Below are 26,962 nucleotides of genomic sequence, written 5' to 3'. Positions count from 1 at the left end.
CCATGCTGCCCACCCCGCTGCAGCCCCTGCCCGGCCGTGGGACACCCGCAGCCGCTGCCCTGGGTGCTGCACGCAGCTCCTGGAGACCTCCAGAGGAGCCGAGCGAGCACTGGAAAGCAAAACTCCTCCAGCATGTAACAAGGATAGGCAATGCACTGTTCCCCTCCCCTACCTCCCACCTGCTCCTTCTCCAGTGCCCGTCTAAATTTGCAGGTTTGGCTTTTTGCAGGAAAAAAAAACACAACACAAGATGTTTCAGATTCAGAGAGGAGCCCACACAGCGGCTCTGGCTCCGGCAGCCCCTGGGCTCAGTCAGACTCGATACAAGCTATTTCTGTACCAAGTAAACCAACACGTGAATTAATTTTGCTCATCCATAATTGGTATGAGGAGCTCAAAAAAACAGTTTAAAGAAGCGCACACACGTGTGTGCACTGCAACAACCACGCTTTAGAAAAGGCTCCTTTAGCTGCAGGCACATCCAACCCGCCGGACGGACGGACCCGGTGGCCAGGCAGGGGCTCAGCCCCGCGCCGTACCTGCTTGGAGACCTTGAGCCAGGTTTTCTTCAGGCGGAAGATGGCACTGCGGTTGAGGGAGGAGGTGATCTCCAGCACGGCGTTGTAGTTGTGCAGGCACCGGCAGATGTCCGCCACGGCCACCCACTTCTCGATGGAGCTCACTCGCGCGTTGATCTCCTCGTTGCGCAGGATCTCAGACGCTATCAAGTTACTGACCTGCAGGAAGACGGCAGCCCCAGCCCGGTGTCACAAGTGCTTCGGGCAGCAGCCTCCCCCCTCAGCTACAAGCTCTCCAGCTTTTTTACAGGATTTCCCTTCTCTGCAGCAGCAATAGCTGCAGAGGGAGCCAGCATGCCTGCACCGGGAGGTGCCCCACCTGCAGTGGTCCCCCAGAGCATCCATCGAGCACAGATGGAAGCAGATAAAAGTTGTGAATCCCAGCCGTGGCCAGCACCGGGGCAGGTGTGGCTGTGCTGCTGCTCCTGCACCCTCTCCCTGCCCCATGGCCGCACTTACGTCGTTAAAGTGTTTTGTGTTTTTCATGATGTAAGGAGTCCTTTCGTTCTTCTCAAGCTTCATCCAGCCTTGCCCAAAGAACTCCCTGTGAAGGACAACGTGCATAGCAAGGCTCGTTCCCCATCGTCCCGCAGCACCCGAGCCCTGCCAGCCCTATGGGTGGCCGGGACCCCGCGTCTGGGCTCCAGGTGGACCCTGCGGGTGGGTGGGCACTGGCCAGGGGACGGGAGGAGACCCCCCCCAACCACCCCGGGACACTTACTCGTACGGGATCTTCTTGAAGACGAGGTGGTCGAGCAGCGTCAGCTGCTCTGCTATTTCCAGAGCCGAGTGATTTTCAAAAGGCTCTGCTTTGACTCCCTCAGCCTAAACAGCAAAGGTGACAATTAGGGCTAATTCGTTAAGACTTCTCACAACTCACAGACAAAAAATAAGGCCAAAGGCATCTCCAGTACCAAGAAATCCACCAAGCAGCCAGGAGGGAGCTCACGGGGCAGGGTCCCCAAGTCCCACCGGCACTGGGATCTGCTGGCTTTGTGCAGCCCGGGGAGCTTTAATCACGTTACCACCCGTGCACATGTACGAACACAAAATTAACTAATCTTCTCGACTGCAGTCATTAGGCGTCAGCTCCAGAACAGGCCCCAGCACGCTGATTTCTGTAACCGCTGCCTTTCTGCTCTACATCTGTTTAATTAATAAAGCACCAGGGAATCCCAGCTGGAGCAGCGCCGCTCCACAAGCATCCGTGGGGTCAGCAGAGCGAGGACCCGGAGCTGCTCGGGATGGCTTTTCCAGGGGGTGTCCGTAAAAGCAGCAACAACAGGGACGTCCTGGTCCCCAGGCTGCAGCTGCCCAGGTGCCCGCAGCCACCACCCAAACCGGGGGGACTGGGGCGCAGCCACAACTTCTGCCCCCAGACCCTGCACAGGGACCTCACGCAGGGACTTGGCTGTGCTTTGCCACTAACACGTGCACCTCAAAACCCTGCACTGCCTGCAGGTCGCTGCCTTTCCTGGGTGTTTTCCTTAAAGTTCGTCTCCTCAGGAGGAGGGGCAGACTGAAAACCTGGGTTTGTTTGTGTTCTCCTCTTCAAAGGCAGTTTGCAGCACCAGTGACTGCAGACAAAAGCCTAAAAAACCCTCAAGGGACTCAAAAACTCCAGAAACCAGGAGGCAGATCCAAAGGCCGGAGGCACTGTTATTTCAGGTGCACCAGGCCCATTTGAAGTGGCTCTTGTTTTTTGCCTGGGAACCGGCTTTGTTTTTGCTAAACGCGCAGAAGTGGCACCCGTGCTGCAGCCACCCTGACGTGTGTAAGTTCATTGCACGCTCCCTGGGCTCTGCTCGCGGGAGCAGCTCTGTGCCGAAGCCAGCTGTGCTAACGCTCGTTGCTTTGAGCCCGTGTGCAGCAGCGCTGGCACAGGACGAGGACACCAGGAGCCACAGAGTTCTCCTGCGCCCCTCGGGCGGATGTGTCCACGTGCCTGCTGCATCAGCACTGCTCGGGTGCAGACAGACAGACGTGGCTGGGGCAGGATCAGAGCTGCCGGCGCCAGCGGCAGACCCAGCTGTGCTCACTGCTGGCCCCGTCCTCCTGAAACCTGTCCCTGCGCCGTAACGCCCCGACAGCAGCCCCGGAGAGCTGCTCCCTGCCAGGCTGGGTGTGCACAGGTCCTGGGGGGCAGGTGGAGCCCTGCAGGGCCCCGTGCAGCCTCCGTCTGTCCATCTGTCTGTCCAGCTGCAGCGACAGGACCTCATCAGGGCTGCTGTGCCGCCGCTGGCCTGGCACCGTGTCAAGCAACCAGAGGGAGCGAGGGGAGGGGAGACGTACTCACCATCTGCACCACCTCCTCCAGGGTTATCTGGTTGTCTCCGGGATCCTCCTGCGTCAGAGTCCTGCAGCACAAAAAGGCAGCGCTGCCTTAGCTGGGGAAGCGATGGGCCTGCATGCACCAGACGGGGCCACGGCATGACTTCATGTTCATGGGTTTTTGCAGGTTAAGCACTCGGAGTTAAGCACCAGTGAGAGGCACAAGGGACGGAGGCGGCATGCCCCGCTTGTGGCCCCCGCGCTCCCATTGCTGCTCGGATGCGCTGGGACGCAGAGAGCCTTTCCTCTTTGCAGGCACCTCCTGAACCTGCTGCCAGACCCCGTGCTAGGGTTTCATGCCTGCTTTTATCCTGGGTGAGGGCTGAAAGCAGCTGCTGAGAGCCTGGCACAGCGTCCAGGAAAAGCAAACAGCACCAAGAGCCCTTTACCTTATAATATTGGCTGCCGCTTTCCTCTCCTGGGTCAGGAGCTCAGGATCGTGAATAACTTCCTCCAGAAAGCTAATCACTCTGAACTTCAGCTCCTCGTTGGTTTCAAAGTCCTGCCAAAATGGGCACGGTTACAATTGCAATCAATGTTACTCCCATCATAGCCCGTTCCAAGCAGCTCTCCTCGCTGCCTGCTTAAAGCCTCTCCGCGACTAAGCACCCGCTCGCGCTACCCACGGAGCGGGCACAACGGGCTGGCTGCTCCCACCCTGGGGAAACCCAGCAAGAAATGCTCTGGGCTCATTTTGTCTTTCTGCATTGGCATCACCTCGACTGGGAGAAGCCTGTGGCCCTTCCCAGTAACAACTGGGGGGTGCCTGCCCCCAGCGTCCCTCCCCAGCCAGCTGTGCCCCAGCCCGGAGAAACAGGCAGCAGAGGGGGCCAAGGGACAGCAGGGGAAGCCCGAGGCTCTGACCCTGATCGCATCCTGCAGCCTCTGAGCAGGAATCAAACCCAGCCAGCCCACTTCCAGCAGCCCCGTGCCGTGGTACCCAGCAGGTCCCACCTCTCCTCACGTGCACACTGAATATGCAAACACTGCAATCAAACCACCTCGTCCTCCGTGCCATGCACGAGGAGCTCCAGCTCCCCTGCTTGGCAGCTTTCATCTCCTCCCCATGTCCACTCATTTGCTTAATTAAAAAAAAAAAAAAGGCAAATTGCCTTTCCAGCTGGAGCCTGGCTGAGCCCACAGGCATGCAGCCGGACCTGTGCCAGCGCCGAGCGACCCCAAAGAGTGCACCAAGGCCCCTGAGCTGCCCCAGCCCCGCGCCACGTGGGAGCCCCCTGAGCGTGGGACCCCCCCAGTGCCCATCCCAGCCCCCCCACACTGCACCTGTGAGTGTTTGGAGACCCAGTGCCGCAGCACGTTGAGGACCCTGTTGGTGGCCGCTCTCCGGATCACAAACTCCTTGTCCCCGTTCCGCTGGTCGGTCGGGAAGCCTGAAAGGATGGCCCACCATTTAGCGCAGCCACAGCTCTGCCCGGGATTGCTTAGGGCTATTTTTAGGAGTGCTAGAAGGCAAAGCCCCAGCTCTCTGAGCACCGTGAAGATGCAGGAGCCAGCAAGGCTCTGTGCTGCAGGGCAGGGGGTGCCTGGGGCCGTGCACGCAGCCAAATGTGGGTGCAAAAGGTCTGGCCGCTTGCAATGTGCCGACCCCAGAGCCAGAGTGCTCCTGGAGGAAAACGGCCAGACACGACGGAGATGGGCACCCACGGAGCTTGTCCCCGCAGCGGGGCAGCCCGGGGCCGTGTACCTGCGCTGGCGAGGGACATCCTCCGGTACTTCTCCTTGGTGGGCGTCCCCTCGTTGGCACCCGCCGTGGCTATGGCGAAGGCGGAGGCGGCGGACAGGGCGCTGCGGTTGCTGTCGAGCTCCCAGCAGGACGTCATCACCACGCCGTTGTTGTAGGAAAACAAGGAGAAGTCTGGGGGGGACACAACAGCACTCAGCCACGGCAGCAGCCCCAGGCAGGTCCCCTCCCCGCAGCACCCCGTCCCTGTCCCCGTCCCCATCCCGTGCCAAGCCCCCCGCCCTCACCAGCCTGCACCTTGCCAAAGGAGGTGAGCGGCTCTGGGTTCTGCACCGCTGTGAGGTTTCATCCAGCACAGCTTTAACAGAGGTTACGCCAGCAGAGCGCTGTAGGTAACATTCGGGCAGCTACAGGGGAGAACCTATCAGATAAATCAGTGCTGGGTGCCAGATCAGGCCCACGTTTTTGCAGTGTAACTCACTCCTAAAATGCCAGATCAGCACAGAGACGGGGGGAGAGGGAAGAGAAGACCCAGTAAGGAGTGCGGATGCAGGCCAGCGCTGCGATCTGGGCCGGGGACTTCGGCATTTCCCTGTTCCCTTGCAGCTAACTGAAGAGGGGAGCCCTGCTCCTTTCCACATCTGCCTTAGGTTTACGCCTGCGTCTTTCAGCAGATCCGTACGGCAGGCTCGAAGGCAGAGGGTGGCTGCCAATGGCCCATGAGCAGGACACGCACAGCTCCCTCGTTACCTGATGAGTTTTTGCACTTGATGGACTTGGGAGTAGTCGGAGACTTTGTTGGGGAAGTTTCAGCCTCTGCCTCGTCGCTCTGGTTGGGGTCAGTGTCGGACTCCTCCCTGACAGACACGTCTGAACCTGGGAGAAGCGAGGAGCACACACGATCACCGCTAGAAATGTGCACGGCGCAGCCCCATCTCAGCTCTTCCAGGTTTTCCCTGCAGACCCGGCTGCTCCTTCCAGCGGGACGCGGAAGGCGCTTGGCCGGCAGCCCAGGACAGGACAATTGAAGCACAGACGTTACAGCCGGGGGGGCTGCAGCCTTTTCCCATTCCCATTAAGGATGGGGAGCATCTCGTTAAGGATGGGGCCACTGCTCGCGGTGCCACAGCCATGCACCCCTGCCCCTGCCCGCGCCAGCCCACAGGGACTCACTCTGCTTGCTCGGCAGCGATTCCTCTTGTTTTTCTGAGGCTGCTTCTCCTTCGTCAGGGATTTTGTTGGGATAGTTACTGGACACGTACAGTTTGTTTATATCCAGAGTGGTCTTGCTGAACGGAGCCATGGACGAGTACATGCTTGCATAGCCGTTGGAGGAGCAGCTGAGCGCAGCCAGGTCCAGCGCCTTCCCCCCCGTGATGATGGGGATGTTCAGGGAGAGCTTCCTGCGCCGGCTGGGGGACGAGGACTTGGTGATGGAGAGGGGGGGCGGCGAGGAGAACTTGCGGTTGGCCCTGGGGGACTTGGGGGGCTCGCCGTAGAGCAGCTTGTTGTTCTGGCTGTTGGCAAACAGGAGCTCCAGGGACCTGGGCAGAGAGAGGGGGAGAAGGGCGAGCTGGCACCCACTCTGCAGCAGAGGTGGTGGCTCCAGGGCCACCCCAGAACTGCTGGCACTGGGGGGGCTCCATGCCACAGTGGGGGCAGCCCCAGGGCACAGCCCCTGCAGGGTGAGCCCCTGCTGTCCACTCCTGCTCTGAGGCAGGGCACGGGCAGGGTTTACCAACGGGGTGGGATGACCACTGGGAAAACCAGAGGATGGACTGGGGGCAAATGAGGGCACCACGGGGGGTGCAGCCTCCCCCCACTGTGCGCCCTGCAGGCCCTTAAGGGGCAGAAACCGTCCCCACCACAGGCGGCGGAGCCATGCGCAGCCTCACCGGGCAGGGATGGCGCTGATCGGCTTCTTGTAGATCGTGATGAGCTTGTCGAGGACGACCAGGGCGGTGGTGAAGACGCGGTACGAATGCAGGAATGTGTTCAGAAAGTCAATGCTCAGGAACCGCAGGTCCGTCAGCCTCTCCAGGAGCCGTTCCACGCTTGCATAGCGGATCTGGAGGACCTTGCAGGAATTCATCGTTTTACTGAACCTAATGTCAACATCATCACAATACAAGCTGGCATCAGACCTGCAGAGAAACAAGATATCTGTGGTTCCAGCCTGGAACGAAACCAAGGGCTGCTGAGCGTGAGCAGCTGCACCTGAGACGTGTGGGCCACAGGAAGGGGGTGGGGGCTCCTCGGTGGGAAGGAGCCTCGCTCACATGGGGGTGCCATGGGAATGCTCCCAGGGAAAAATAGGAATTCGGCACCCCAAAATGGGTGGAAACACTGCATGGTGCTCAGCGGGCAGATGGAAAGGGTCAATATTTGTCAGGCCATAATGCCTTCTGAGCCTTGCCCAGCGCCAGTCCTTACAGCACCACTGACTGGGGGCTGCGGGCAGGGCTGCACGCCTCTCCCACCCGCCACGCGGTCATTTCGGCAGGACTGGGACATTCAGCTGTGGAGGGAGCAGCGCTGGAGCGGGGCAGGGCAGCGGCCCTGCAGCACCCAGCCGTGCCCGGCTCTGGCAGCACTCACTTGATCATCTGGGGAACGGTGACCTTGGAGTTCTCCTCGAAGGCGTTCATCATGAGCCCGTTGCAGCGGATGTTGTCCACGCACTGCAAGTGACACGGGTGGGATGTGGGAGAAGGCAGCGGCGGCGAGGAGAGCCCTGCTTGACTTTCCCCAGAGCTCTGCGAGGCCCCGGCTGGCGCAGCGTGCTGCCAGGCACTGGGCACCGCAGGAGACCCCAGAAACCCGCGCTCACCCCTCACCACCCCAGCTGAGCTCCTCCGCGCCCCCGCTGCTGCAGAGCGCCTGGCAGGGACCCGGGGAGCTGCGGTGCCGCACCGCTCCCCCCTGGCACTGCTGGGGACCATGGTGTGGGCAGGACCAGGACTGAGCCATCGCATGGCATCAGGATTGTCCTGCCACGGGGCAAGGGACCGGGTGTTGTGGGGTGGCAGCAGCCAGGAGCCGTCAGCTCCCTGCCGGGGGTGGGCACCAGCACCTGCCCACGGCGGGCCTCGGGCTCTGGTGCTCTGCAAGGGGACGCAGGCAAGGACACGGTGGCTATGAGGCAACCCCTATTTGATAACTTTTCCTCATCCTCCCACCTGGGAAAAAACGTCTCTGAAGTCATTTGCACAAAGGAAGCACAGAGCAGGTGCAAAGTGTTACCACATGCGGGACGCAGAGCAGGAACCCACTGCAGAGCACAGAGCGGGGCAGAGCGCAGCCCCTGCCGACCTGCTGCAGCCCTTGGCACCCTCCTACTCCACCTCCTCCTTTTCAAGCTACCGGGCACTGAAGGCTCGGTGCCTCCCAGCACCGGCCACCCCGCACAGAACCGCGCTCCTGGGGGCCTGCCCGCCTGCAGCCCCCGCGGGCGGCACCTCAGGGCCAGGGCTGCGCCTCCTCCCTCGGGGGCTTGGCGGCTCGGTCCTACCTGGCTGATGTCACTGGTCCAGGCAGCCTTCTCCTGCCTGGACGATGCCACGAGGATGACTGTGAAAGATGAGGCATCTTTTGGCTCCACCACAATTTTGAAGTCGAGGTGGTCGATGTCTTGCCCCGACGCTTTCGCTTTGGAATAGAAAAAAAACAAACAGTGATTTCAGAAAGATGTCTGCACCCCTTTCTCCCCCGGGATATGCTGTGTTAAGGCTTTAAGGAGCTCGTTGCGTTTTGAGGGTTGTCTGGGGTGAGGACACGACAGGTTCCTGGGGAAAGGCTCTGTGTTTGCCCATCAAGTCTGCACGCCACCAGCGCAGCGCGGCCTCGTGTTTGGGCCCAGTGCTGTGTGCCAGGGGAGGGCCTGGCTCCCGGCTGAGGGTTAGGAAACTTGTAACGAGGACAGGAGAAAGGGGCCTGTGCCCCTCCACAACTAATCTGTACTTAAGCAGGCATGGCCGAGGACATCCAGCATCTTTGCCTTTTTCCACTTGCTAGCACTGAGTTGTGCGATGCTCGCTGCCTGCCTGGGAAGGATTATATTTACATACGTGTGCATCTGCTTGGTACACAGTAAATAATTTACTTAATTACATTCAGCCAGTAGATTATGACTTCCTTGAGTCTATTCAGGACCTGAATTTCCTCCAGGAGCTCTGTGCAGTCGGTTTTACCCCGTACGGAGGGACTGTAGGAGTTTCCAGGGGGGAATTTCCACGCCAGTTACAGAGGACACCAGCAGCACCGAGCACGCTGTGACTGCCCCCAGGGCCGCAGGGGCGCAGAGGGCACCTACCGTCCTCGTCGGTGCTCTCCTGCTCCTCTATCAGGGTGCAGTCAATGAGGGAGATGACGCCGTTCTGCAGAGCAGGGGTAGGAGGTCAGAGGTGGGGCGGCAAACCCCAGCCCTCCCGGGGTGGGGGGGGGGCCCTACCCCTGCCCCAGCCCCCTGCCCCGGACCCCTGCTCACAGCCCCCGCTCCCCAGCCCGGGGCCGGGAGGTGCCGCGGGGCTCCTGGTGCCGCTGCCAGCGCGGCGAGAGATTTGAGTGGAAAAACGCAGCTTCTGACTGCTGGGGTGTCAGTTTTCCTTGTATAACCGATCAACTGTTTGTTTATAAATTATTTAATATGAGCTTTAAATTAAATTTCCCAAAAGTCTGTTGTTGTAATTATCAACTCTTCGCCACGGACTGTCATTTTTCAAACTGATAATTTAATGCCAGCAACGAGCAATTTCTCTACGATTCTTGCTCAATTAACTGCAAAACTTCCTCCAACAAAAGCCTGAGTCTTGGGAAGGGAGCGGAGAAGACTGCGAGTGCTGCGTACAAACCTAGGCTGTAATTTAAGTTTCTTGCTGAATAGATTGTCAGGGCTCCTGCTGCAAGGCAGCGCACCTTCCTTTACCGAGAGCTGGCAGTCTCTCGTCTTTGCACATGGCTCAGAGCTCACGCACCGCTGACGGACGCCCGGCCACGTGGAAGGAATGCGACCACCCAGTGCCCACCGGGGGCTGCGGCCACACGAGTGTGTGCTGGCACCCGAGACCCCCCCGTGACCGCGGCGAGCACCGGCCTCTGCCCCCGGTGCCTCGCGCCCACCTTGGTGAGGTGCAGCTTTCCGCCCGAGCCCCGGGTGCAGATGATCAAGTGCTTGGAGAAGAGGAAGCACTGCCGCTCGCCCTCCTTCCTCAGCGAGAGGGACCCCAGGCGCCCCCGCGTGATCTTCCCCTTCTCCGACATCGGCACTTGGATGAGGGACCCTGCGAGAGAGAGGCCCCGTCCCTGGCTCCGCCACCACCGGGCATCGGCGGGGATGGGGATGGGAATAGGGCACGGTCCTGGGGCAGGGCAGTGGCAAGCGTGACTGCAAGCACGGGGCTGGGACGGGACCAGCAAGCGGTTACTGAGGCCCCAGAGACCGAGAGGGCACCGGCTGCAGCACCCGGTCCCCCCCGTGCCCGCCACCTGTCTGGGGGTAGGAGAGCAGTAACCGCAAAACGCACGCTCTGCCTCCGTGCTGCACTACACCGCGACGCTGAGCCTGCCTGAAAGTGAGGCGCTTTGGAGCAGAGAGAAGTGGAAAAGGGGCAATATTTTGGAATTTCACAGCTCGCCAGACTGCGCCGCAGAGGGGTGCTGTGCCCAGGGGCGGGGGCCGGGGGGCGTTGCGTTAAGCGAGGAGGGGAGGAACGTCAGCACAAACACGGTACCTTGTCTGACAAAAGTCTGGCTGGTATCCAGCAGAATCTCACAGCCTTCAATAATCATCCTCTCTATCGCCAGATTTTTCCGAATATTTTCGGTCTCGCTCACTTCGTCGTGCATTATCCTGAAGGAGGGAGAAGAGAAATTTGCAGTTGGAGTGAAATGTGCCCGAGCTCTCCCAGTGGATCCCTTCTAACACTCCGGAGGGCTGCACAAGGTAGGATTACAAATGAAGGGATATCAAGAGAATTACAGCCTTCATCTGTATTTATACAGACAGGCTCTGGAGCTCAGGAGATAACCTACATATTGGTCCAGATTATACCTCTAGATTTCTAAAGATTGAAGTGCTTCTTGCACTCCTGTTCTTGCTGGGAAATCGCAAAATTGTGGTTCTGGGCAGACAAATTCCCCCTCATCATGAAACCACCTCCAACGTCCCTGCTCCTTGAGGAGCAGGAAAGGGATGGAAACTCTTCACATGAGGATCAGCGGGTTTGGCACAGGAAATACTTGCCAACGCTTCATTTCTCGGCCTGCTGAAAGCACCAGACACCGAGTCCCGGGTGCCTCCAGGACATGGAGCCCCTGCCCCATTGCCTCCCCCTGCCCAGCCCCAGAGCCCCTGGCCCAGGGCCCCCCAGCAGCGCGGGCTGACAGGAGCTGACCCTGGCAGCTCTGACCTGGACAGCTCTTCCAGCTTGGACTTGGCATAATCCAGGCTGTTCCTCTCCACGTGCTCGTGCGGGGTGTGAGCCAGCAGCTCGTGCAGCGTCAGGATGTACCGGGGGATCTGCAGCACAGCAAACCACAGCAGGGAATCAGCCGTGGCAGTGGGGGGATGCGGGTGGGCAGGGAGGGCACAGCGGGCTCTCCGTCCCCACCCGGTGCTGCCTCCAACCCCCTGGTCTGGGAGGTTGTGAAAGCTCCCCAACTCCTTGCGCTAAAACTCAGTAACGGGAGGGAAGGTTCTGGGTCTGCCCAGGACCCTGCCATGCCCCATCTCTGTCCTGGCAGCGCGGGGTCACCCACACACCTCCAGCCCAGCTGTCCTGGGCAGCACGGGGCAGCACCAGGGGCAGACGATGCTCCTGAAGCATCTCCGAGCAGCCCCATGGGTGCTGCACCAGCTCAGCGGTGCCTGAGCAGCTGAGGCTCCGCACGGGTTCCAGCCCCTGGTGATCCTTCCCCGGGCTTCGCCTCCCCACCACCAGATGCCTCCCACGGGGCTCGGGCTTTGCACCACCACGTCGTGCCTCTGGGGCCCGCAGTCACCTGGAACATGGGGTAGGTCAGGAAGGTCTCCAGGGTCCTCTCCTCGCAGTCCGGCTTGGCCTCGTAGTGCTTCAGCAGCTTGTCGAAGTCGCGGTTCTGCTTGCAGTGCGCCAGGATCTGCAGGCTGTACTGGTGGTTCCTGACGAACTCCTGGTAGATGTTCAGCATGGGCAGCAGGATGTCGAAGAGGTCGGCTGCGAGCAGAGAGGCGCAGCAGGGAGGTGGGCGCGATGCTCCAGCCCCGCCTGGCCTGGGGTCTGCCCCCGGCTGAGCACGGGGCTGGGGCTGCAGGGGCCGGGACACCCGGGACATGGGGACGTGAGCACGCCTGGGATGAGTGCATGCACCCCATTAAGAGCCTCTGACAGCTGCTAGCTCGGGGATTGATCAGCGCACTCGCATCGCAGAACTGGGATCACAGAAACCGGTTGGTTTTTTTGTCTTTTTTTTTTTGCTCAAGCCCTTGCCTCCATGCCCGACATTACCAAGGCTCAGGGGCTAACAGCGATGTGCCATGCTGCACTGCACTGCTGCCACCGATTAGGAAAAAGTCTGCTACGTCTCATTAGGACGAGCAGTGCAAACCAGAGAGCGGAGCACGACCCGCAGCAGGGGTGAGGCGGGGGGCACTCACCCAGCACGAGCGTTGGCCAGCTGGATATTCTTGCTTTCAGGCCTTGGTAAAAGATTTGGTGCAAAAACATGATCGTTTCGCTGGAAGATAAGCCCAGAGGTGAAAGGCAGATGAACGAGAAGCAGACAATGAATAATTAGACGAAACCACTAGCCCAGCTGGGGCACAGGGGAGCCCCCAGGTAGCCCAGGGACATGGCCCTACAAGGGAGGTCCCCTGGGGCACGCAGAGGTTGGTGGGCAAGGACACAGGAGCCGCCTGGAAGCTGCCCTCAGGCCCCCCCTGCGTGGGGACGAGCCCCCTGCCCCTCCCAGCCCAGCCCCACGAACACATCGGGTTCTCTGTGCACAGCCCCACGAACACCGTCAGTTTCCCTGTGCACAGCCCCACGCCTTGCTCTGCAAATCCCGGTCCCTCCGGCTCAGGCTGGGAGCTGATCAGGATTCCCCTTTGCTCTCACTTCTGCTCCCGTTGGGAAATCGATGCCTTCTGCTGGTAACTCGCCTCTGTTTGCTGGATTTGTTTAATTTCCAGCGGCTGATAAATCACCTTGGTGCTCTCCCCGCCGGGCAGCCCTGCCTACATCCCTGCCCGATGCGCCTCGTCCCCCAGCCCTGCCCGGTGGCTCCGGTTGCTGCACTGCACCGTGCCACCTCCCTGCCACCTGTGGCCACGCTGCCTCCATCCCCTGCGCCCTGCAGGACATTTTCACCCCCTCCCAGCGCTGTCACCGCAGACATCTCCCCAGCACACCTCCACCCAGGCCCTGCATCGCCCAAAGCCCTGCTGCGGGCTCCGGGGAGCACCCCGGCACCCGTCCCTGGGAGCCCCGAGCCTCCCCAAGCCGCCCCTGCCCCGTCCCCTCCCACAAAGCCCCCAGGCTGGCGCCCACCTGTTGAGGAAGATGCTGCTGACATCGTCGTGCGTGATGGGGGGCTTCTTGGAGCTGGCTGCCATCCGCAGGGGCCGGAGGAAGTTGTTGACGAGGATGTGCAGCTGCTGCACGTACTCGGCCTCGGCCTCCAGCATGCTGAACACCACCTGGTTCCTCTTGCGCATGCTGTCGGCGTGGGGGGACCTGATGTAGTCCTGGATGATGGTCTTCCACTTCCTGCGGCACAGCCAGCCCCGCAGGAAGCTCTGCACCTGCCGAGCGAGCGGAGGCTTCGTTAGGGCGTGGGCTGACGACCCGAGCGACCGCGCTGCGCTCGGCATGGTCGTGCTAGGGGGGCTCCATCACACCGCCTTCGGGAGGCAGAGACACCTAGTGATGCTCCCCCAGCCTGGTGCACAATGTTATTTGTACTTCTGTGACGTCTCCCGGCCAGGAAACAAACAGTAATTCATTTAAACGCACTTCCTTATTGCAGACAATGTCCTCTTTCCCCTTTTACAGAGGGGAATGTAAAACTCCTATGAAAAGCAAGGCTGTTGCATTAACTCCTGCCCCCCCGCTGCACAGAAACCGTGCCAGGCACCTTCCCACAGCAGGACAACAGGCAACAAACCCAACCTAAATGCAGGTTTCACTGCCCGTGCCCTGCAGGTGCCCGGGGAGGCTCCTGGGCAGCACCCACGCCTCGATGCGCTCGCCCCGTGCCGCCGACCACTGCGGGGTGCTGCAGGGTGCTGGAGCGGGGCGTGCAACGAGTGGCGCCTGCTGCGCAGCACGGCGTGCTCCCGCCAAGGGCAGCCGATTTGCAGCAGGTTTCACTGCAGGGGCTATTGCTTCCTGCGGAGAATTCTGCTTGGGTGGTGGTTTTTCTTCTTAAAAATAAAAGGGTTAACCACAGCCCCTGGAGAAGTGACACGTAAGAAGGTGCGATTTGTGTGTGAGCCAGCCAAGACTGCTCGGTCACCAGGGGAGAGCAGAGAGCACCCAACAGAGCAAACAGCCAGCAGGACGCCCAGATTTACAGGACACGTTCACCTCCGTACAGTCTCCATGAGCAGCAATGTTCCCTGGTATCTGCAGCTCCCCCGCAAGCTGCTCCGAGAGCGCAAGGATCGCGCTTCCAGCCCTCAGCCTGTCCCCGCGGGTCCCCCAGGGGGGCAAACCTTTTTGATTTTCTTGATGTCGCTGTCGTCGTCACTCGGAGCGCTGCTCTGCACGGACTGGATGCGCTCGTGGTCCTTGAGCAGGGAGGCGATCTGCGGGCACAGGGACAGCGTGAGCAGGGCTCGCCGCGACCGCCCCCCACGAGCCGGCACGTGCTCGGGGTGCCCTGCGGATGTGAGCATCGGGCTGACTCTGTCGTCAGTGGGACATCAGCAAAGAGCCAAAAGGAGACGTGTCCCACACCCACCAGGTGCTGGTGCCCTCCCTGCCTCACCGACCACACGGCAGGACTGGAGACCTCGCCGGGCGCCAAACGCCGGCTGCACCGCTGGGAGCGCCTCCACGTGCCGTGATCGAGAAGCGAGTCGGAGAGAAAGTGGCAGAAATATCTAAAGTCCCTGAAGCTTGCAGAGAGGGACAAACTTCGATTCAGTCACAGCTTTACAGCACAAATTTGGCTGAATCTATTTTTAGCTTTACGCATTTGAAGTTTCAGTTTCTTACTGCCGTACTCATCACCCTATCCCCAGCGCTGCAACTATTCATAAAGCTACAGGGAAGGGTAAGAAAAAACAAAAAGTGCTATCCAGAAAGTAAAAATCAGGAAAAAAGTGAAATTTGATTTTATAGAAAAATAACAACAAAAAGGAAACAGTTTTCAAGAGAACTTCTGTGGATAAAAAGTCCGATTTTGGCTAGAAAGGATGAAAAATGAATGTTTTGGTACAGTTTTCAGTCAGAGACCACTTCCCAGTGAAGCAGGAATTGGGAGCAGCCGGAGGGGTCACACGTGCCAAGCGTGCGCTGGTCTTTGGGGAGCTGGGCTGGCAGGAAGGAAAGAAGGGCCGTGAGAGCACGGCTGCCCGGCGGGCGGGCAGGGGCAGAGCTGCTTCTGCCGCACGGTCGCAGCCCAGGAATAGGGAGTTATTTCTACAAATTTCTGAGCGTTTTAAATGAATTGCCTCTTCCAAACTTTAACAAAATGCTACATTTTTCATGCGATCATTAGGTAGAAAACGCTTCGTGTCCCCCTGATCACTGCCTGTGAACGAAGCTCAGCAGCCACCCTTCCGTGGCAGTTCTGCAGAAGAGCCCGGCGCTGGTGGATGCTCCGGATCGAGCCATGACCAGGGGAACCCCCCGGCCCTTCAGGGCCCCGTGCGGCCGTGGGCATCACTGTGGGCTTCCTCTGTTCCCTTCCCTAGAACTGCTTTTGGGAAGAGGTGGCTGCAAGGCCTCTGGCAGCTCCTCTCTCCTCTGCTCTCACACGGAGCCACAGGTCTCCAAACAGCGCCTGCACCTCGAATCTCAGCGTCTGCCAGCACCGTCCCCTGCTCCGCACCCTGGCTGGCAGCTGACACGTGATTAGGGCTGATCAAACACAGCTTATTAAAAAACTAAGTGGGGTTATTTTGGATTCCCCATCGATTAATGGCTGGAAATAACTCTTCCCAGGGCTGGAAGTGAAGTTTAAACTGTTTGGCTGATGAACACACACAGCATGGGAAAAGGACTGGGGGCTGCAGGGTCTTGTGCTTTTTTGTTGTTGTTGTTTTGTTTAATTGAGTAAGCAAAATTTGCACATTAAAGTAGAAGCTGATTATTTGATCTCTACTTCAAAGCCTGCAGATGAGTGAAAAAAAACAGCACAAGGTAAAAGCCCACGCACCTGTGCCGGGGAAGCGCTGGGGAGCTGCGGCTCCCTCCAGCCCCTGCCCAGTGGTTTTAACCCACAGCCCCAGGCTGGGGCTGGGCGCTGCGACACCCGCATCTCCCCGAGCAAAAACACCAGCGGCAGCAGCGAAGCCTTAATCCTGGTGGGAGACATGTTGGAATTTGGCCCAGGGTGGACCCAGAAGGGGACAGGGATGCCACGTACTTAAGCACCGAGCGGGTTGGAGAGCTTGGGCACCCATCCTGCTGCGCTGGAGCGCACAAGCTCAGCGGTGCCGCGGCTGCTCCCGGGGCAGCCCCATGGGCGAGGAGCCGACAGCTCCGGGCGGCAGCCGCAGCACCCCACCGGCACCCGTGCTGTGCAGCGAGGGGATGCCGGGGGCTGCAGCCCTGCTGGGGGGCAGGCGGGTGGCTCCGGGTGGTGGGGGACGCGCTCGGCCCTTGGAGCTGGCTGAGTCACGGCGGTGTCTCGGAGCCTTGCCTGCCCTCGCCCGTGCCACTCAGCCTGCCCACGGCCAAGCTGCTGCGTGCCAGCCACCAGGAGAGGTCCGGGCAGCAGGCCTCGTGAGCAGCTCCCGTTGGAAAGAGAACCCCTTCTGAGTGAACTGTTTTGTTTACAGCGTGGTTTATGTTAATTCCCTGATGTATTTAGGTTACCAGAACGGCTGCAGCTTGCAGCTGGCAAAGGCAGCATCCCTCCCCAAGGCGATCCAGCCTCCCCGTTCCCGTTCCTGTTACTCCTGCAGCTTGCAGTGCCCGATAACACCAGGCACAGCCCACACAGAGGTGTCCAACCACGGTGTGTACGATGAAAATTACAGAAGGCACAATGTTACGGCAAGGAGTCCCCATCTCTCCCCAGTACCTAACACCAGGACTCGCCGGCCCCTTCCCCAGCCCTCTCTGATGGAGCGAACGTTCCCCTGCCCCAGCAGTCGCAGCCACTCATGTAACAGGAACCCCAAATTCTGGAAACAGCTCCGTGCCCGTGACACCCTCACCCCTCTCTGCATGAGGATCAGGCTGGGGATCACTAAAACAAGTGTAAAAACATGACCGAGGTGCGCGCAGGCCCACGGTCTGAGCTGGCGCAGGTGCCACCGCCGCCGTGCCCACACGGCCGCCCTGAGCCCCCGGAGCCGTGGCACCCAGCGCAGCGAAGCCAGGCTCCATACCTCTGCCTTCAGGCGCTCGATCTCGATTTCCCCATCTTCAATCTGTTGTCGAAGTTGCTTGGCAACAGTTTTCTCAGTTTCCACGATCTGAAGTAAATGGAGGTACTTCTGCATCAAAGCCTCGTGCTCCGTGGCCAGGTTCCTGTAGCTGCAGACAGACGCGGCCGTTAGCACGGCTCCCGGCTCCCAGCCCCCTGCCACGGCCCCCGTGCCCCCCAGGGACCCCGCCAAGAGCCACTCGGGCTGGCTGGGGCCACATCCTGCCCTCCCGGCAGCGTGGGTTTGCCACACGCTCAGGGGGACACACGGGTAGGATGGCACAGCCGAGGTTTGCTGCCGCGGCGCTTCCATCGCTCACTGCCACCAGCCCCACGTACAGGACACTTCGGTTTGGGACGGGTCAAGGAGGAGAGGATTTGGGTTCCGCGGGAGGGTTTCAGACAGTGAAGGTAATGCAAATTTTAAGGGAACGGCAGGGCAATAAAACAAAACAAATATCACGGCCAAACCTCTCTCAGCACAGGGCGACACGCGGGGCCCACAGCCCTCACCTGGCGTGGGCGATCGCCGCCACCCACTCATCGCAGTCCTTGGCGTCCTCGGTCCGCAGCTCCAGGGTCTTCTGGTTCTCGTGGGTGAAGTTCACGGTAAAGTAATGCTGCGGGGGCAAACGGGGGGAGTCACTGCTCGCTCACAGGGCCGTCAGGAAGGCCCCTTACGGTCAACCGCACGCTGCTTGGTTTTAAACAAAGCCCTTGGAAGTCCCCGGGACGTGGGGCCATGGGGGTGGAAAGATGCTGCCGGCCGGGCGGCTCAGCCCCACCGCGGGCCCTGACGGAGACACCAAATGCTGGGAGGTGACGCCCTGCTGGGCGAACACTGTTTCCAACCGCGTAGAAGAGCCGCGGCTGGGAGGCCGCAGGCCTTGGGGAGAGCCTCGCCACGGGGAAGGGGCCGGGCAGGACTCGGTGCCGGACCCGCCGCGTCCCCTCGCGCCGGGGCGAAGCCGCGGCCCCACGTGTGGCAGCGCCGGGCGGCTCTCGCGGCCGGCAGCGTAGCAGGACTCGGCACAGCAGCTATATTTAGCCTCCCCTGACATTTACAGTATTTGTGTTAATTGTGCTGGCGGTGGCAGCCCGCGCTGGCTCGGGGTTTGTGCCGTTCGTGCGCTTTCTGCTGTCTCCTAGGAAACAGGTAACACACGGCAGCGCCGGATACTACCGACGGTGGCTGGACCAAGGCGAAACCCCCTGGGAGCAGCTCCTCCTGACACGAGCCTCTAGGCTGTTAAGTTTAACGAGGGTCCTGAATTAACGGGTACCTGGGAAAAAACAACACCCAACAAAAATAGGGCTGACTTGCAGCCGCGGCTCTGAGGATGGCAGGCAGCGAGCACGAGCTCCTACACTTCTGCCCAAGAAGCCCAAATTCTCCTAAAGCTGTTGGTTTCTCGAGCCGTGCAGGTCGCTGGGCCTCTCTGGTGCATGCCCAGCTCTCTTACAGCCCCTTCCCCTGCAAACAGGGCTGAACAGCTCGTCCGATTCACAAGCCCAGAAACCCTCCCCGGGAGCACGAGTCCCAGGAGCGTCTCCAGCCCCCCAGGGGCACGGCCACAGCACTCCCGGCCCCGCTGCCTGCCCGCGAGGACACGCAGTGGGGGCAAACCCAGCTCAGCCCCCACATCCCCGGAGCCCCCACTGCAGCAGGACGTAAGGCTGGTGCCAGGCAAGGCTCACAACACAAACGGCCCCAAAAGGCAGCGGTGTGAGCAGCAAGCAGCACCGAGCCCCCCGCACACCGAGGGGCTGCTGCCCCCCAGCCAGCCCTCGTGCCCTCCAGTGCCGGGTCCTGGGAGCCGCGAGCACGGCGCAGCTCACGCTGTCACCCCATTGTTCCCATACAATACCCAGGAAGTGCAGTGTGCTCGGAAGGAGGAAGTTATTTTATATTTGAATAATAAAACTCCCACCACCTGTTATCTCCTCCTGAATTATGAGCCTTCTCTGTTATCACAGCGACACATCACACTCGACAGCCCGGGAACATCTCCAGCGGCGCCTGGAGCCCGCGCCAGGGCTGGGGCACGGGGCAGGAGCTGGGAGGGCACCGGAGCAGCACCGTGCCCTCCCCACAGCACCATCCCCTGCCCGCTGCCCTGTCCCCCTGCCTGCAGGCAGACCTCCCAGCCCAGCTCCCCACAAGGTCTGTGCAGGCGGACAGACCGTCCCCACACCACTGCAGCTCACATTTGCTCCTTCTCAGTCCCTTTCCTGCTCATTTGAAGACCTCATTAGCTCACAGCTGCGGAGGTACTTACAAATCAAATCACCTTTAATCAAACCACCACTCACTCTGCTTTCTGAGAAACGAGACATATGCAGCTCCTTAAGTCCCTCATTATGGGGCATTTTGCAGCCTCCCCCCGTCCCTGCGGTGCCTTCTGCAGCCTGCAGGTTCTGGGTGCCAGCTGCAGGATGCATTTTCCCCCCCCAGCACTGCGGAGGTTTTATCCCTTGGGGGGGTGGCCAGCAAGTCTGCCTGCAGGGCGACACGGGAACATTTCAGGTCACAAAGCAAAACGTTGAAAGAAAGAGCAGGGAACGCCACCAGCCCTGTGCCCGCAGCGGGACAGAGGCAGCCCTGCGGCCATCACCTGCCCTCTGCAGGCCCCGAAAGCCCCGACGTGCAGAGCCCGCTCAGTGGGTGCTGCCCAGGGACCCTCGTGGCCGCCCCTCTCTGCCCACCGAGCCCAGCCCGCTGTGCAGCCCTGGGGATGGGGCAGGCTCCCTGCAGCCTGCGCCGGGCTCAGCACCACATCCCTGGCAGGGCTCTGCGGGAGCTGGACCCTTCTTCCAGAGCCTCGAGCCACCCAGGCGTCACAGGGAGGCAGCCGCAAGCATTTCTCAACACAGGCAAACAAGGCACTCTGCTATAGCCTCAGCCTCCGAAACACTTAACTCAAACATATCAAGATAATGCAGCCCGAGGCAGACACCAGCATGAAAAATCTCAGCTCCGGCAGCCTGGCAAAGCCCAGCACCTGGATGCTGAGCGTTGCTGCCGGGTGCTGAGCGTGGGAACGGCAGGCGGGACGCAGCCAGGACCACGTCTCCACTGCACAATCCCTCCTCCTGCGGGGACCTGCGGGACCCCGCTTGTCCCCCGCCATCAGAGCTGTCCCCTTGGCCCCGCGGTGGCATGGAGCAGGGACGCAGCTGGGAGGGACCTGGCCGGGACCTGCCGCGGCCCCGGCACCGTGAGCCCCGCTCCAGAAGCCCGCTCCCTCTGCCACTTCGGCAAGGTCCCCAGCGCCAGCGTGGCTATTTTTACTGAGACAAGAGTACAATAGCAAAATGCTGCTTGGGAGCTATTTCTGCTTCCAGAATCTCAACAAACGACTTTGAATTAATGAAGGAGACTACCCGAGTGATTAATGTGCAGGGACTAGCTCCACAGAAATGTCCTCCCTCACGTCTGATGTCCCCGGGCTGGCGCTGTTAGCGCAGCCGGCGGCTCTGCCCTCCGCCAAGCAGCGTGCCGTAGAGGCAGGGCCTGGGTGTGCACACACCGCTCGCAGGGGCTGCGCTGGGGGGCCATGAACAGGGAACCGGTGTGTGAGGTCCGACTGCTGAGACCCTCGCTGAGGGGCTGGAGCATTTGGGGGAGAGACAGGAGGGAGGAGACCCCTGGTCCTGCGGCTGTGCCACGCGGCCAGGGCCCTGCACACCCCAAAGCCCAGGTCCCTGCTGACAGGAGGGTGCTGAGACGTGGTGGTCTTCAAGGGAGGCAGATGGGGAGCAACATGAGGGGCTCTCCAGGGTCATGCCTGCCCCGAGCCCACTCCAGCTCTCCGTGGGGCTCAGCGTAAGCCCGGGAGGTCTGGAGCCTGACCCCGGCAGCAGTCAAGGGCCACCACTTTGCCTCTTCCCACACCTGTGTCCTGTTCCCACCCCCGTGGCCAGGATGCCCGGGCTCCTCCATCCTCCACCTCCTCAGTAAAAGGCCCCGAGATGATCGCAGCGAGCGCGTGTGCCGCTGCACCTGGGGTTCCCCTGCAGACCGCAGCGACGCCTCCATGCTCGTGTTGTGCGAGGACGGCCAGGACGTGGTTGTCACCTCCCCCCGAGTGCCCCAGGGCAGGCTGAGCAAGGGGCTGCGGCCTCACCGTGGGACCTGGGGACAAAACAGCCCGGTTTCCAGTGTTCAGGACAAAGAAAGGAGAAGGGAACAGCAGGGTCAGTCCTGCCATACGCAGAAGCACTGCTGTTGGCCCAGCCACGCTCCTCAATGGTTTTGTTTCTTATCTTTTACTAAGTAAACATATTTTAAAAAAAATCAAAGGTTTAAAATTATGCATTGTTTCAAAAATAGGAGATTGAACCATTCCTGACTTTTGTAGAACTCAGAGCCGGGCTCTTTTGGCAACAGCCGGCCAAAGCTCTCTGGGTGCTGCTGCTGGCTCAGCCGGGCACCGCTCGTGCAGGCGGGTTTGGCTGGGGACGCTCGCCCAGCTCTGCCAAGGAGCCCAGCGAGATGCCGGGGTGCAGGCAGGAGCTGGGGCACTGAGCCCTGGTGCCTCTGGGAGCGGGTCTCAGGCCCCCTGAGCCCCTCCGATGCCTCAGGTGTGGGGGCAGGTTTAATTAGCAGCCACGACTTGAGGCAGCAGCTCTGTGTGCCCAGCGCCACCTCCCAGCTCCCAGCGGGTGCCGGCAATTCGCCGTGTGGAGCGGCTCTGCCCGGCCCGGCCGTCCCGCGGGGCTCCCCACCCGTGGCAGGCGCTGCCCCACGTCCCGCAGCGGGGTGCTGCCCCCCGCACGGGGACACACGCGTCCTCTCGTCGCCCGTGGCACGCAGGTATGCGGACGCCTGCTCATGCCGCTGACGGTTATTGCAGCCGACATAAAGGGCAAGGGAGGAGAAACGTCCCGCTTTGGATGGATGAGCCTAAAAATCCACAGCCAGCAACGGCAGCTTTTAGCTTCACTGACCTACATACCGTGGGCGCTGGGGAGACGGGACCTGTGACTCAGACGGAGAGGGGTGGCCGGGCAGCTCGCTGGCTTACAGACAGCTATCACAAAAACCAGAGGCAGCAGCTTCTCTCCCCTGCCGCAGGACGTGCTGTAAGGGGCTCACGCACAGGCACTTTGGGCAGGCTCTGAAGCCGCGCTCCCAGGAGGGGAAGGCACCAGGCGAGGGGGCTTTCCCCCACGTGGTCCCACCCCAGTCATTCCCTCTTGTCCAGAAACACCTTTTAAAAACGGCAATCTGCTTTTTGCTCTCTGGCACACCGATTATCAGCTCTGTTTTTTTCCATGCAGTCCTCACACCTGGCTGCTCCTGCTGCCTTGCTTTCCGACGTGGCGGGTGCCGACCTCCGGGCAGGACCGGGCAGGACGGGAGCACCACGCGCGTGTCTTCGCCCCGAGGAGCAGCGGCAGCGCCGCTCTGCCCGGCCGGGGCACCCCCAGCAGCCCCGGCACGCAGCCAGGGAGCGCAGCCGTCACCTCGGCCTTGGAGCGGGGCACGAAGGGCACGGCGGCACCCCAAACTCCTGACCCGGGGTGCAGCAGAGATGCAAACCTCTGCCCAGCTCCATGTATGAGCATCGCCGTCGCTGCAACGCCTCCGTGCCCGCGTGTTTGTGGGAAATCTGCACACTGTGTCTGTGCGGCTGAGAACACGCACCTCCAGCTGCTGAGCCGAGGGACCGTGCTGGGGAAGGTTTCTTCCTCCTTTCCCCTGCCCCTCTGGCAGATCTCACAGATCTCTTGGACAAGAACATGTAAAAAACAGGGAAGGACTGGCATCAGGCTTAAAACACAAAAGCCATCAGGACCATCTGCAGACTGGTGAATAGTTCAGCTGTACAGTTCACAAACCGTAATTTATGTTCATAACTTCAGATTTCATGTAAATACGCTTAGGTTGCCTCGGGTATGGAGGCTGAGTTACTGCCACGTTCATCTCATTGCAGAAAGCCTGGCTAAAAGCGCATGGTTCTAGAAAACTGTTTTAACTCCAGGTTTATAAAATCCAGCCGGACAATAGGCAGAGACCGAATGAGCCAAAGTGAATGAAGCTGACGGGAGAAGCCAAGCAGCGGTCTGTGGGCCAGGAGGTCTCCTGTTCTGAAGCAGTCCATACATTCCCCCCCCCCCCCCCCCAAAAATCACATTGAAAAAACAATGCTTTTAAGTTTTGAATAGTGTTTTGCTTTTCAGATCTTTTGTTTTTTTTTCAGATGTGAAAATGCTCTCGGCCTTTTTCCTTTATCGGAAACCAGAGTGTACTACTGACTTCCAGTCTTTGGTGATGAAAATATCCCAATGAGTGTTTTATGACTTCAGCTGAGGGTTTTTACGCACCAAACCACTTTTTTCAACAACCCAGCAACCTGACAGCTCCCGGGGCAGCAGGGATCTGGGCCGCCAGTGCTGAACTTTCGGGACTGGATCTGCCAAACCCTGGGGAGACATTTAGTGCCCGCACCCCTCCGTGGCTGGGACAGCTGGGGACTTACTGCTGACCACACAGTAACCAAACATACCCGGAACACCACCAAAAAACACCAGCTTGGAATACCCACGCCAAAGGAAGCCGTGACACGGCACGTCATTTACTCTTTTGATGATGTGCGAGCTGTGGATTTAGGTGGATCTGAGACTTTTAAAAAAACATTTGTAAACGTGTAGACGAGCACAGCCCCGAACACCACCAGCAGATGACTGTTTGATGTGTGCACCCTGCTCAGCCTGGCCACAGGCACCACCGGCGCTCGTGGGACCCCGCTGCCGGCATGGTCCAGGCTTCAGCCGGGCAGAGCCAGCACCGGCAGCACCGGCAGCACCGGCAGCACCGGCAGCACCGGCAGCACCGGCTGCCAGCTCGCAGCGAGCTTTGTCCTTCCGACCGGCTCATGTTATGCTTACTGCTGGGGGGATAATTTATTCAATGGTTTTAGCTCCTTTGTTCGCAGAACATCTGTAAGAAGGCCATGTTGTCCCCAAAATTCCTTATTTGGATTTATATGAGAAATTTGGGGAATGGCTTTTTATCCTATGACAAAGCCAGTTACCGCAGAGGCAAGGTGTCCTGCGCTCACTCACAGCTACATCGCTTCATCGCGATCAGTCACACAGATCACATTATATTATCCTGTCCTTTGAATAAGCATAATGTGAATAATCAGAAAGACTGCAATCAGACAGCAGCAGGCTCAGACAGACACCCCCAAGAAAAATCAGACTTTTCTAGAACACGGCAAGCGCAGTACCTCCCTGTGCAAAGCGTGTTTGGTACAGAAACTCAGCTGCTGCTGGATTCAGGGCCAATGACAGCATCTCCATGCGGCTCGCTGAGTGCTGTCTCCACGCAGCCCTGCCGCACGGCCCGGCACCCACTGGTTTTGTTTTGCTGCGGCTGGCAGCCGCCCTGCGTTAGCGTCCTCACCCCACGCCTGCCCCCGGCGCGGAGCCGTGCCCGGGACACGTCCCTGCACAAGCTGCTGGTCCCAGCGGGGAGCTGCTCCGCGGGAAGGAGCCGTGTCCCCTGCCCACAGGCCCGGCGCTGCTCTCCCTTTCCTGCCGCTCATTTTGGGACCACGTTCAAAGCAGCTCGCGGCTCCCCTGCCGCTGCTCCCACTCCCACCCAGCGCACTGCCCACGGCCCGGGTGGTCCCCGCCAGCTGGGACGTGGCAAAGGTGCCCGAGACGGGCGCTTGTCCATTCCCCGCGGCTGTACTCGCACCTTTTCTCCAGTTCATCCATTATTGCCCCTTTCTGTGGGCTCTGTACCTGTGAGCTCTGCCTGGGCTCCCCGTCCATCAGAGGCAGGGCCGAGGGCTCGGCCGTGGCTCCCAGCCTGGCCAGGGCCGCTCCGTCCCAGTGAGGGCAGCGCGCGCTCCGTGGGCACCGGCTGGGACCCTGCAGGGGGACATGGGGCGAGGGCAGGCGGGGACAAGGAGCATGAGAGGACAGCACCCATGGGAGGGCAGCTCGGGGGGTTGGAGCTGCCCCAGCACCCCTCCCCTCCAGCCCCATGGTGCAGGGACGGTGCCACCAGACGGGGTGCCCTGGTGCCCACGGTATCTCCGCTTGGCACTGACTCCTTGTGCTGCTGGTGCTGCGGAGAGACGCGGCTTCCTCACACCCTCCTCAGCTGTGCAGGGAAATAAACGAGCAGGGTGGGATGGACGGGAGCAGAAACCGGCCCCGAGGGGCTGGAGGGAGCTGCTGCCACCGGCCCTCGCGGCCCCACCGGGCAGCCACAGCCACGCACGCCAGCAGCCGGCCAGCTCCCCTCCAGCCTCGCATCTCCTCACAAAATGCTTCCTCCGGTCTCCACTGCCTCCCCGACAGCACAGACAATAAATTTTATGCCTATCACTGGCAAAAGCTTAAGAGATGGGGGAAGAAAATCCAGAGTTATAGGCTGTGTGCTCACAAGAGCAGCCTCGTCTTTGTGGGAAAAAAGCCTCCTCGCCTCAGAGTGCTCCCGAGTTTCAAGTCAAGGGTTTTCGCACAGCGCTGCCGCTTGACTCAGCATCATCTTGGCTCTCGTCTGAGCCACAGAGGGCTGCTGGCGGAGAACAACTCATGGCACCGGGTGCAGGCCCGCAAACCCGCCTCGAACCTGAGGAGATGGGCGAGCCCGGCCGTGGCGCCTGCAGCTCTGCTCCGCGTGGGGAGGGACCTGGCGGGGCCTCGGGGCGCCGGCACAGCCCTGAGGGCAGGCACGCTCCGGCCCCCAGCCCACCTTCCGCTCTGCTCCTCCTGCTGAGCTCCTGGGGGCACTTCCATGTGCGCCCCCCTCCCTCCTCCTCTGCCCCCCGCGCCTCCCACGGCCGCGATGTGACGACGCCAACATCCTCGCTGGCTGCGGGCACGGGGACAGCAGGTCCCAGGGGAGCGCCCAGCCCAGGCACAAGGGGGGGTCACCCCGCGGGGCCGGGCACCTGCCCATCGCCCTGTCAGAACCGCACCCCAGAGCCCCCCCAGCAGCTCCCGGCGGCAGAGCAGGCCCTCCCCGGGGCCAGAGCCTGGTGCCCCACCCAGACACGAAATATTTCGCAAAAGCAAAGCGATTTGAAGAAAATTTCATCTGCAGAAACACGGGGCTAAGAGAGAGGAGTTTCCAGAGGTGCCCAAATCCCTGCTCAGTGCCTCAGTTTTTCACATAACTTTGCTCCTTTATTCTCCTATGTACTGCATGCTAAAAATACACTGCATTCACAGAAAAAAAAAATCCACACCAAGGCAAGATATATGAACATCAAAACAGAGAGGGTTTTGGAAGACCAACTTTTTAAAATTTCTCTTTTGTGAAGAATCTGAAACCTTCCAGGTTTTACCCCCGTTAAGAAGGATTCTGAATGTGAACCTCCTCTGTGAAGGGAACCCTGTCCTCCTGGCCTGACCCACAGCTGCCTGGACGGATAAATTCCCTCAGAAAACAATTAATGGTGATCATGGGCAATGCTAGAAATTTCTTTAGCACCTTCCTTCCAGAGAGACACCAATGCTGAACAAGGCTCAGCACCAGGTGAGCTGGAGGAAAACATCACGTCTGTTCTGCAGAGCTGACACCTTCCTCTCAGAAACCTGCCGGCTTTGCTTGCCGTTTGCTTGCCTTCGCCGTCCTGCACAGCCCAGGTTGCAGACCTGCACCATGAATATTCTGCTGCTTATCTCCTCTGGTATGAAATTAATTGGTTTGCAAAGCAGTGGGTATTCAAGTGTTTGAGCTTTTTCATTTAAAATTGTCCCAACGAATTACACAAAATCACGAGCCAGGTGCTAGCCCTGGCTA

At 60.2% G+C, this 26,962-nt stretch overlaps 2 protein-coding genes across 8 annotated transcripts in view; both read right to left on the bottom strand.

The window, feature by feature from the left end:
- The window catches only part of RASGRF1 (Ras protein specific guanine nucleotide releasing factor 1), a 35,195-nt gene that overhangs the window by 4,008 nt on the left and 4,225 nt on the right, over nt 1-26,962 (bottom strand). For 2 of the 7 annotated variants that reach the window (XM_083850337.1, XM_083850333.1), the window contains 22 exons: nt 17,704-17,810; nt 17,153-17,300; nt 14,303-14,395; nt 13,137-13,390; nt 12,245-12,324; nt 11,611-11,804; nt 11,019-11,128; nt 10,341-10,459; nt 9,730-9,890; nt 8,924-8,987; nt 8,123-8,259; nt 7,210-7,292; nt 6,507-6,755; nt 5,785-6,155; nt 5,362-5,487; nt 4,615-4,785; nt 4,194-4,300; nt 3,299-3,411; nt 2,875-2,935; nt 1,300-1,403; nt 1,038-1,122; nt 540-737 (listed from right to left, as the gene is read on the bottom strand). In XM_083850337.1, the coding sequence (XP_083706463.1) occupies nt 540-737; nt 1,038-1,122; nt 1,300-1,403; nt 2,875-2,935; nt 3,299-3,411; nt 4,194-4,300; nt 4,615-4,785; nt 5,362-5,487; nt 5,785-6,155; nt 6,507-6,755; nt 7,210-7,292; nt 8,123-8,259; nt 8,924-8,987; nt 9,730-9,890; nt 10,341-10,459; nt 11,019-11,128; nt 11,611-11,804; nt 12,245-12,324; nt 13,137-13,390; nt 14,303-14,395; nt 17,153-17,266 (2,994 nt within the window). In that variant the 5' untranslated portion in view covers nt 17,267-17,300; nt 17,704-17,810. The other 5 variants (XM_083850335.1, XM_083850338.1, XM_083850336.1 and 2 more) reach the window with 5 other exon arrangements.
- The window catches only part of CTSH (cathepsin H), a 40,814-nt gene that overhangs the window by 11,318 nt on the left and 2,534 nt on the right, over nt 1-26,962 (bottom strand). The gene's annotated exons all lie outside the window — the stretch shown is intronic.

This window comes from Anser anser (assembly GCF_964211835.1).
Source record: "Anser anser genome assembly, chromosome: 10".
In the NCBI taxonomy this organism is placed as follows: Eukaryota; Metazoa; Chordata; class Aves; order Anseriformes; family Anatidae; genus Anser; species Anser anser.
Note: the sequence above shows the minus strand (reverse complement) of the source record. Positions and strands in the feature narration are given on the sequence as shown.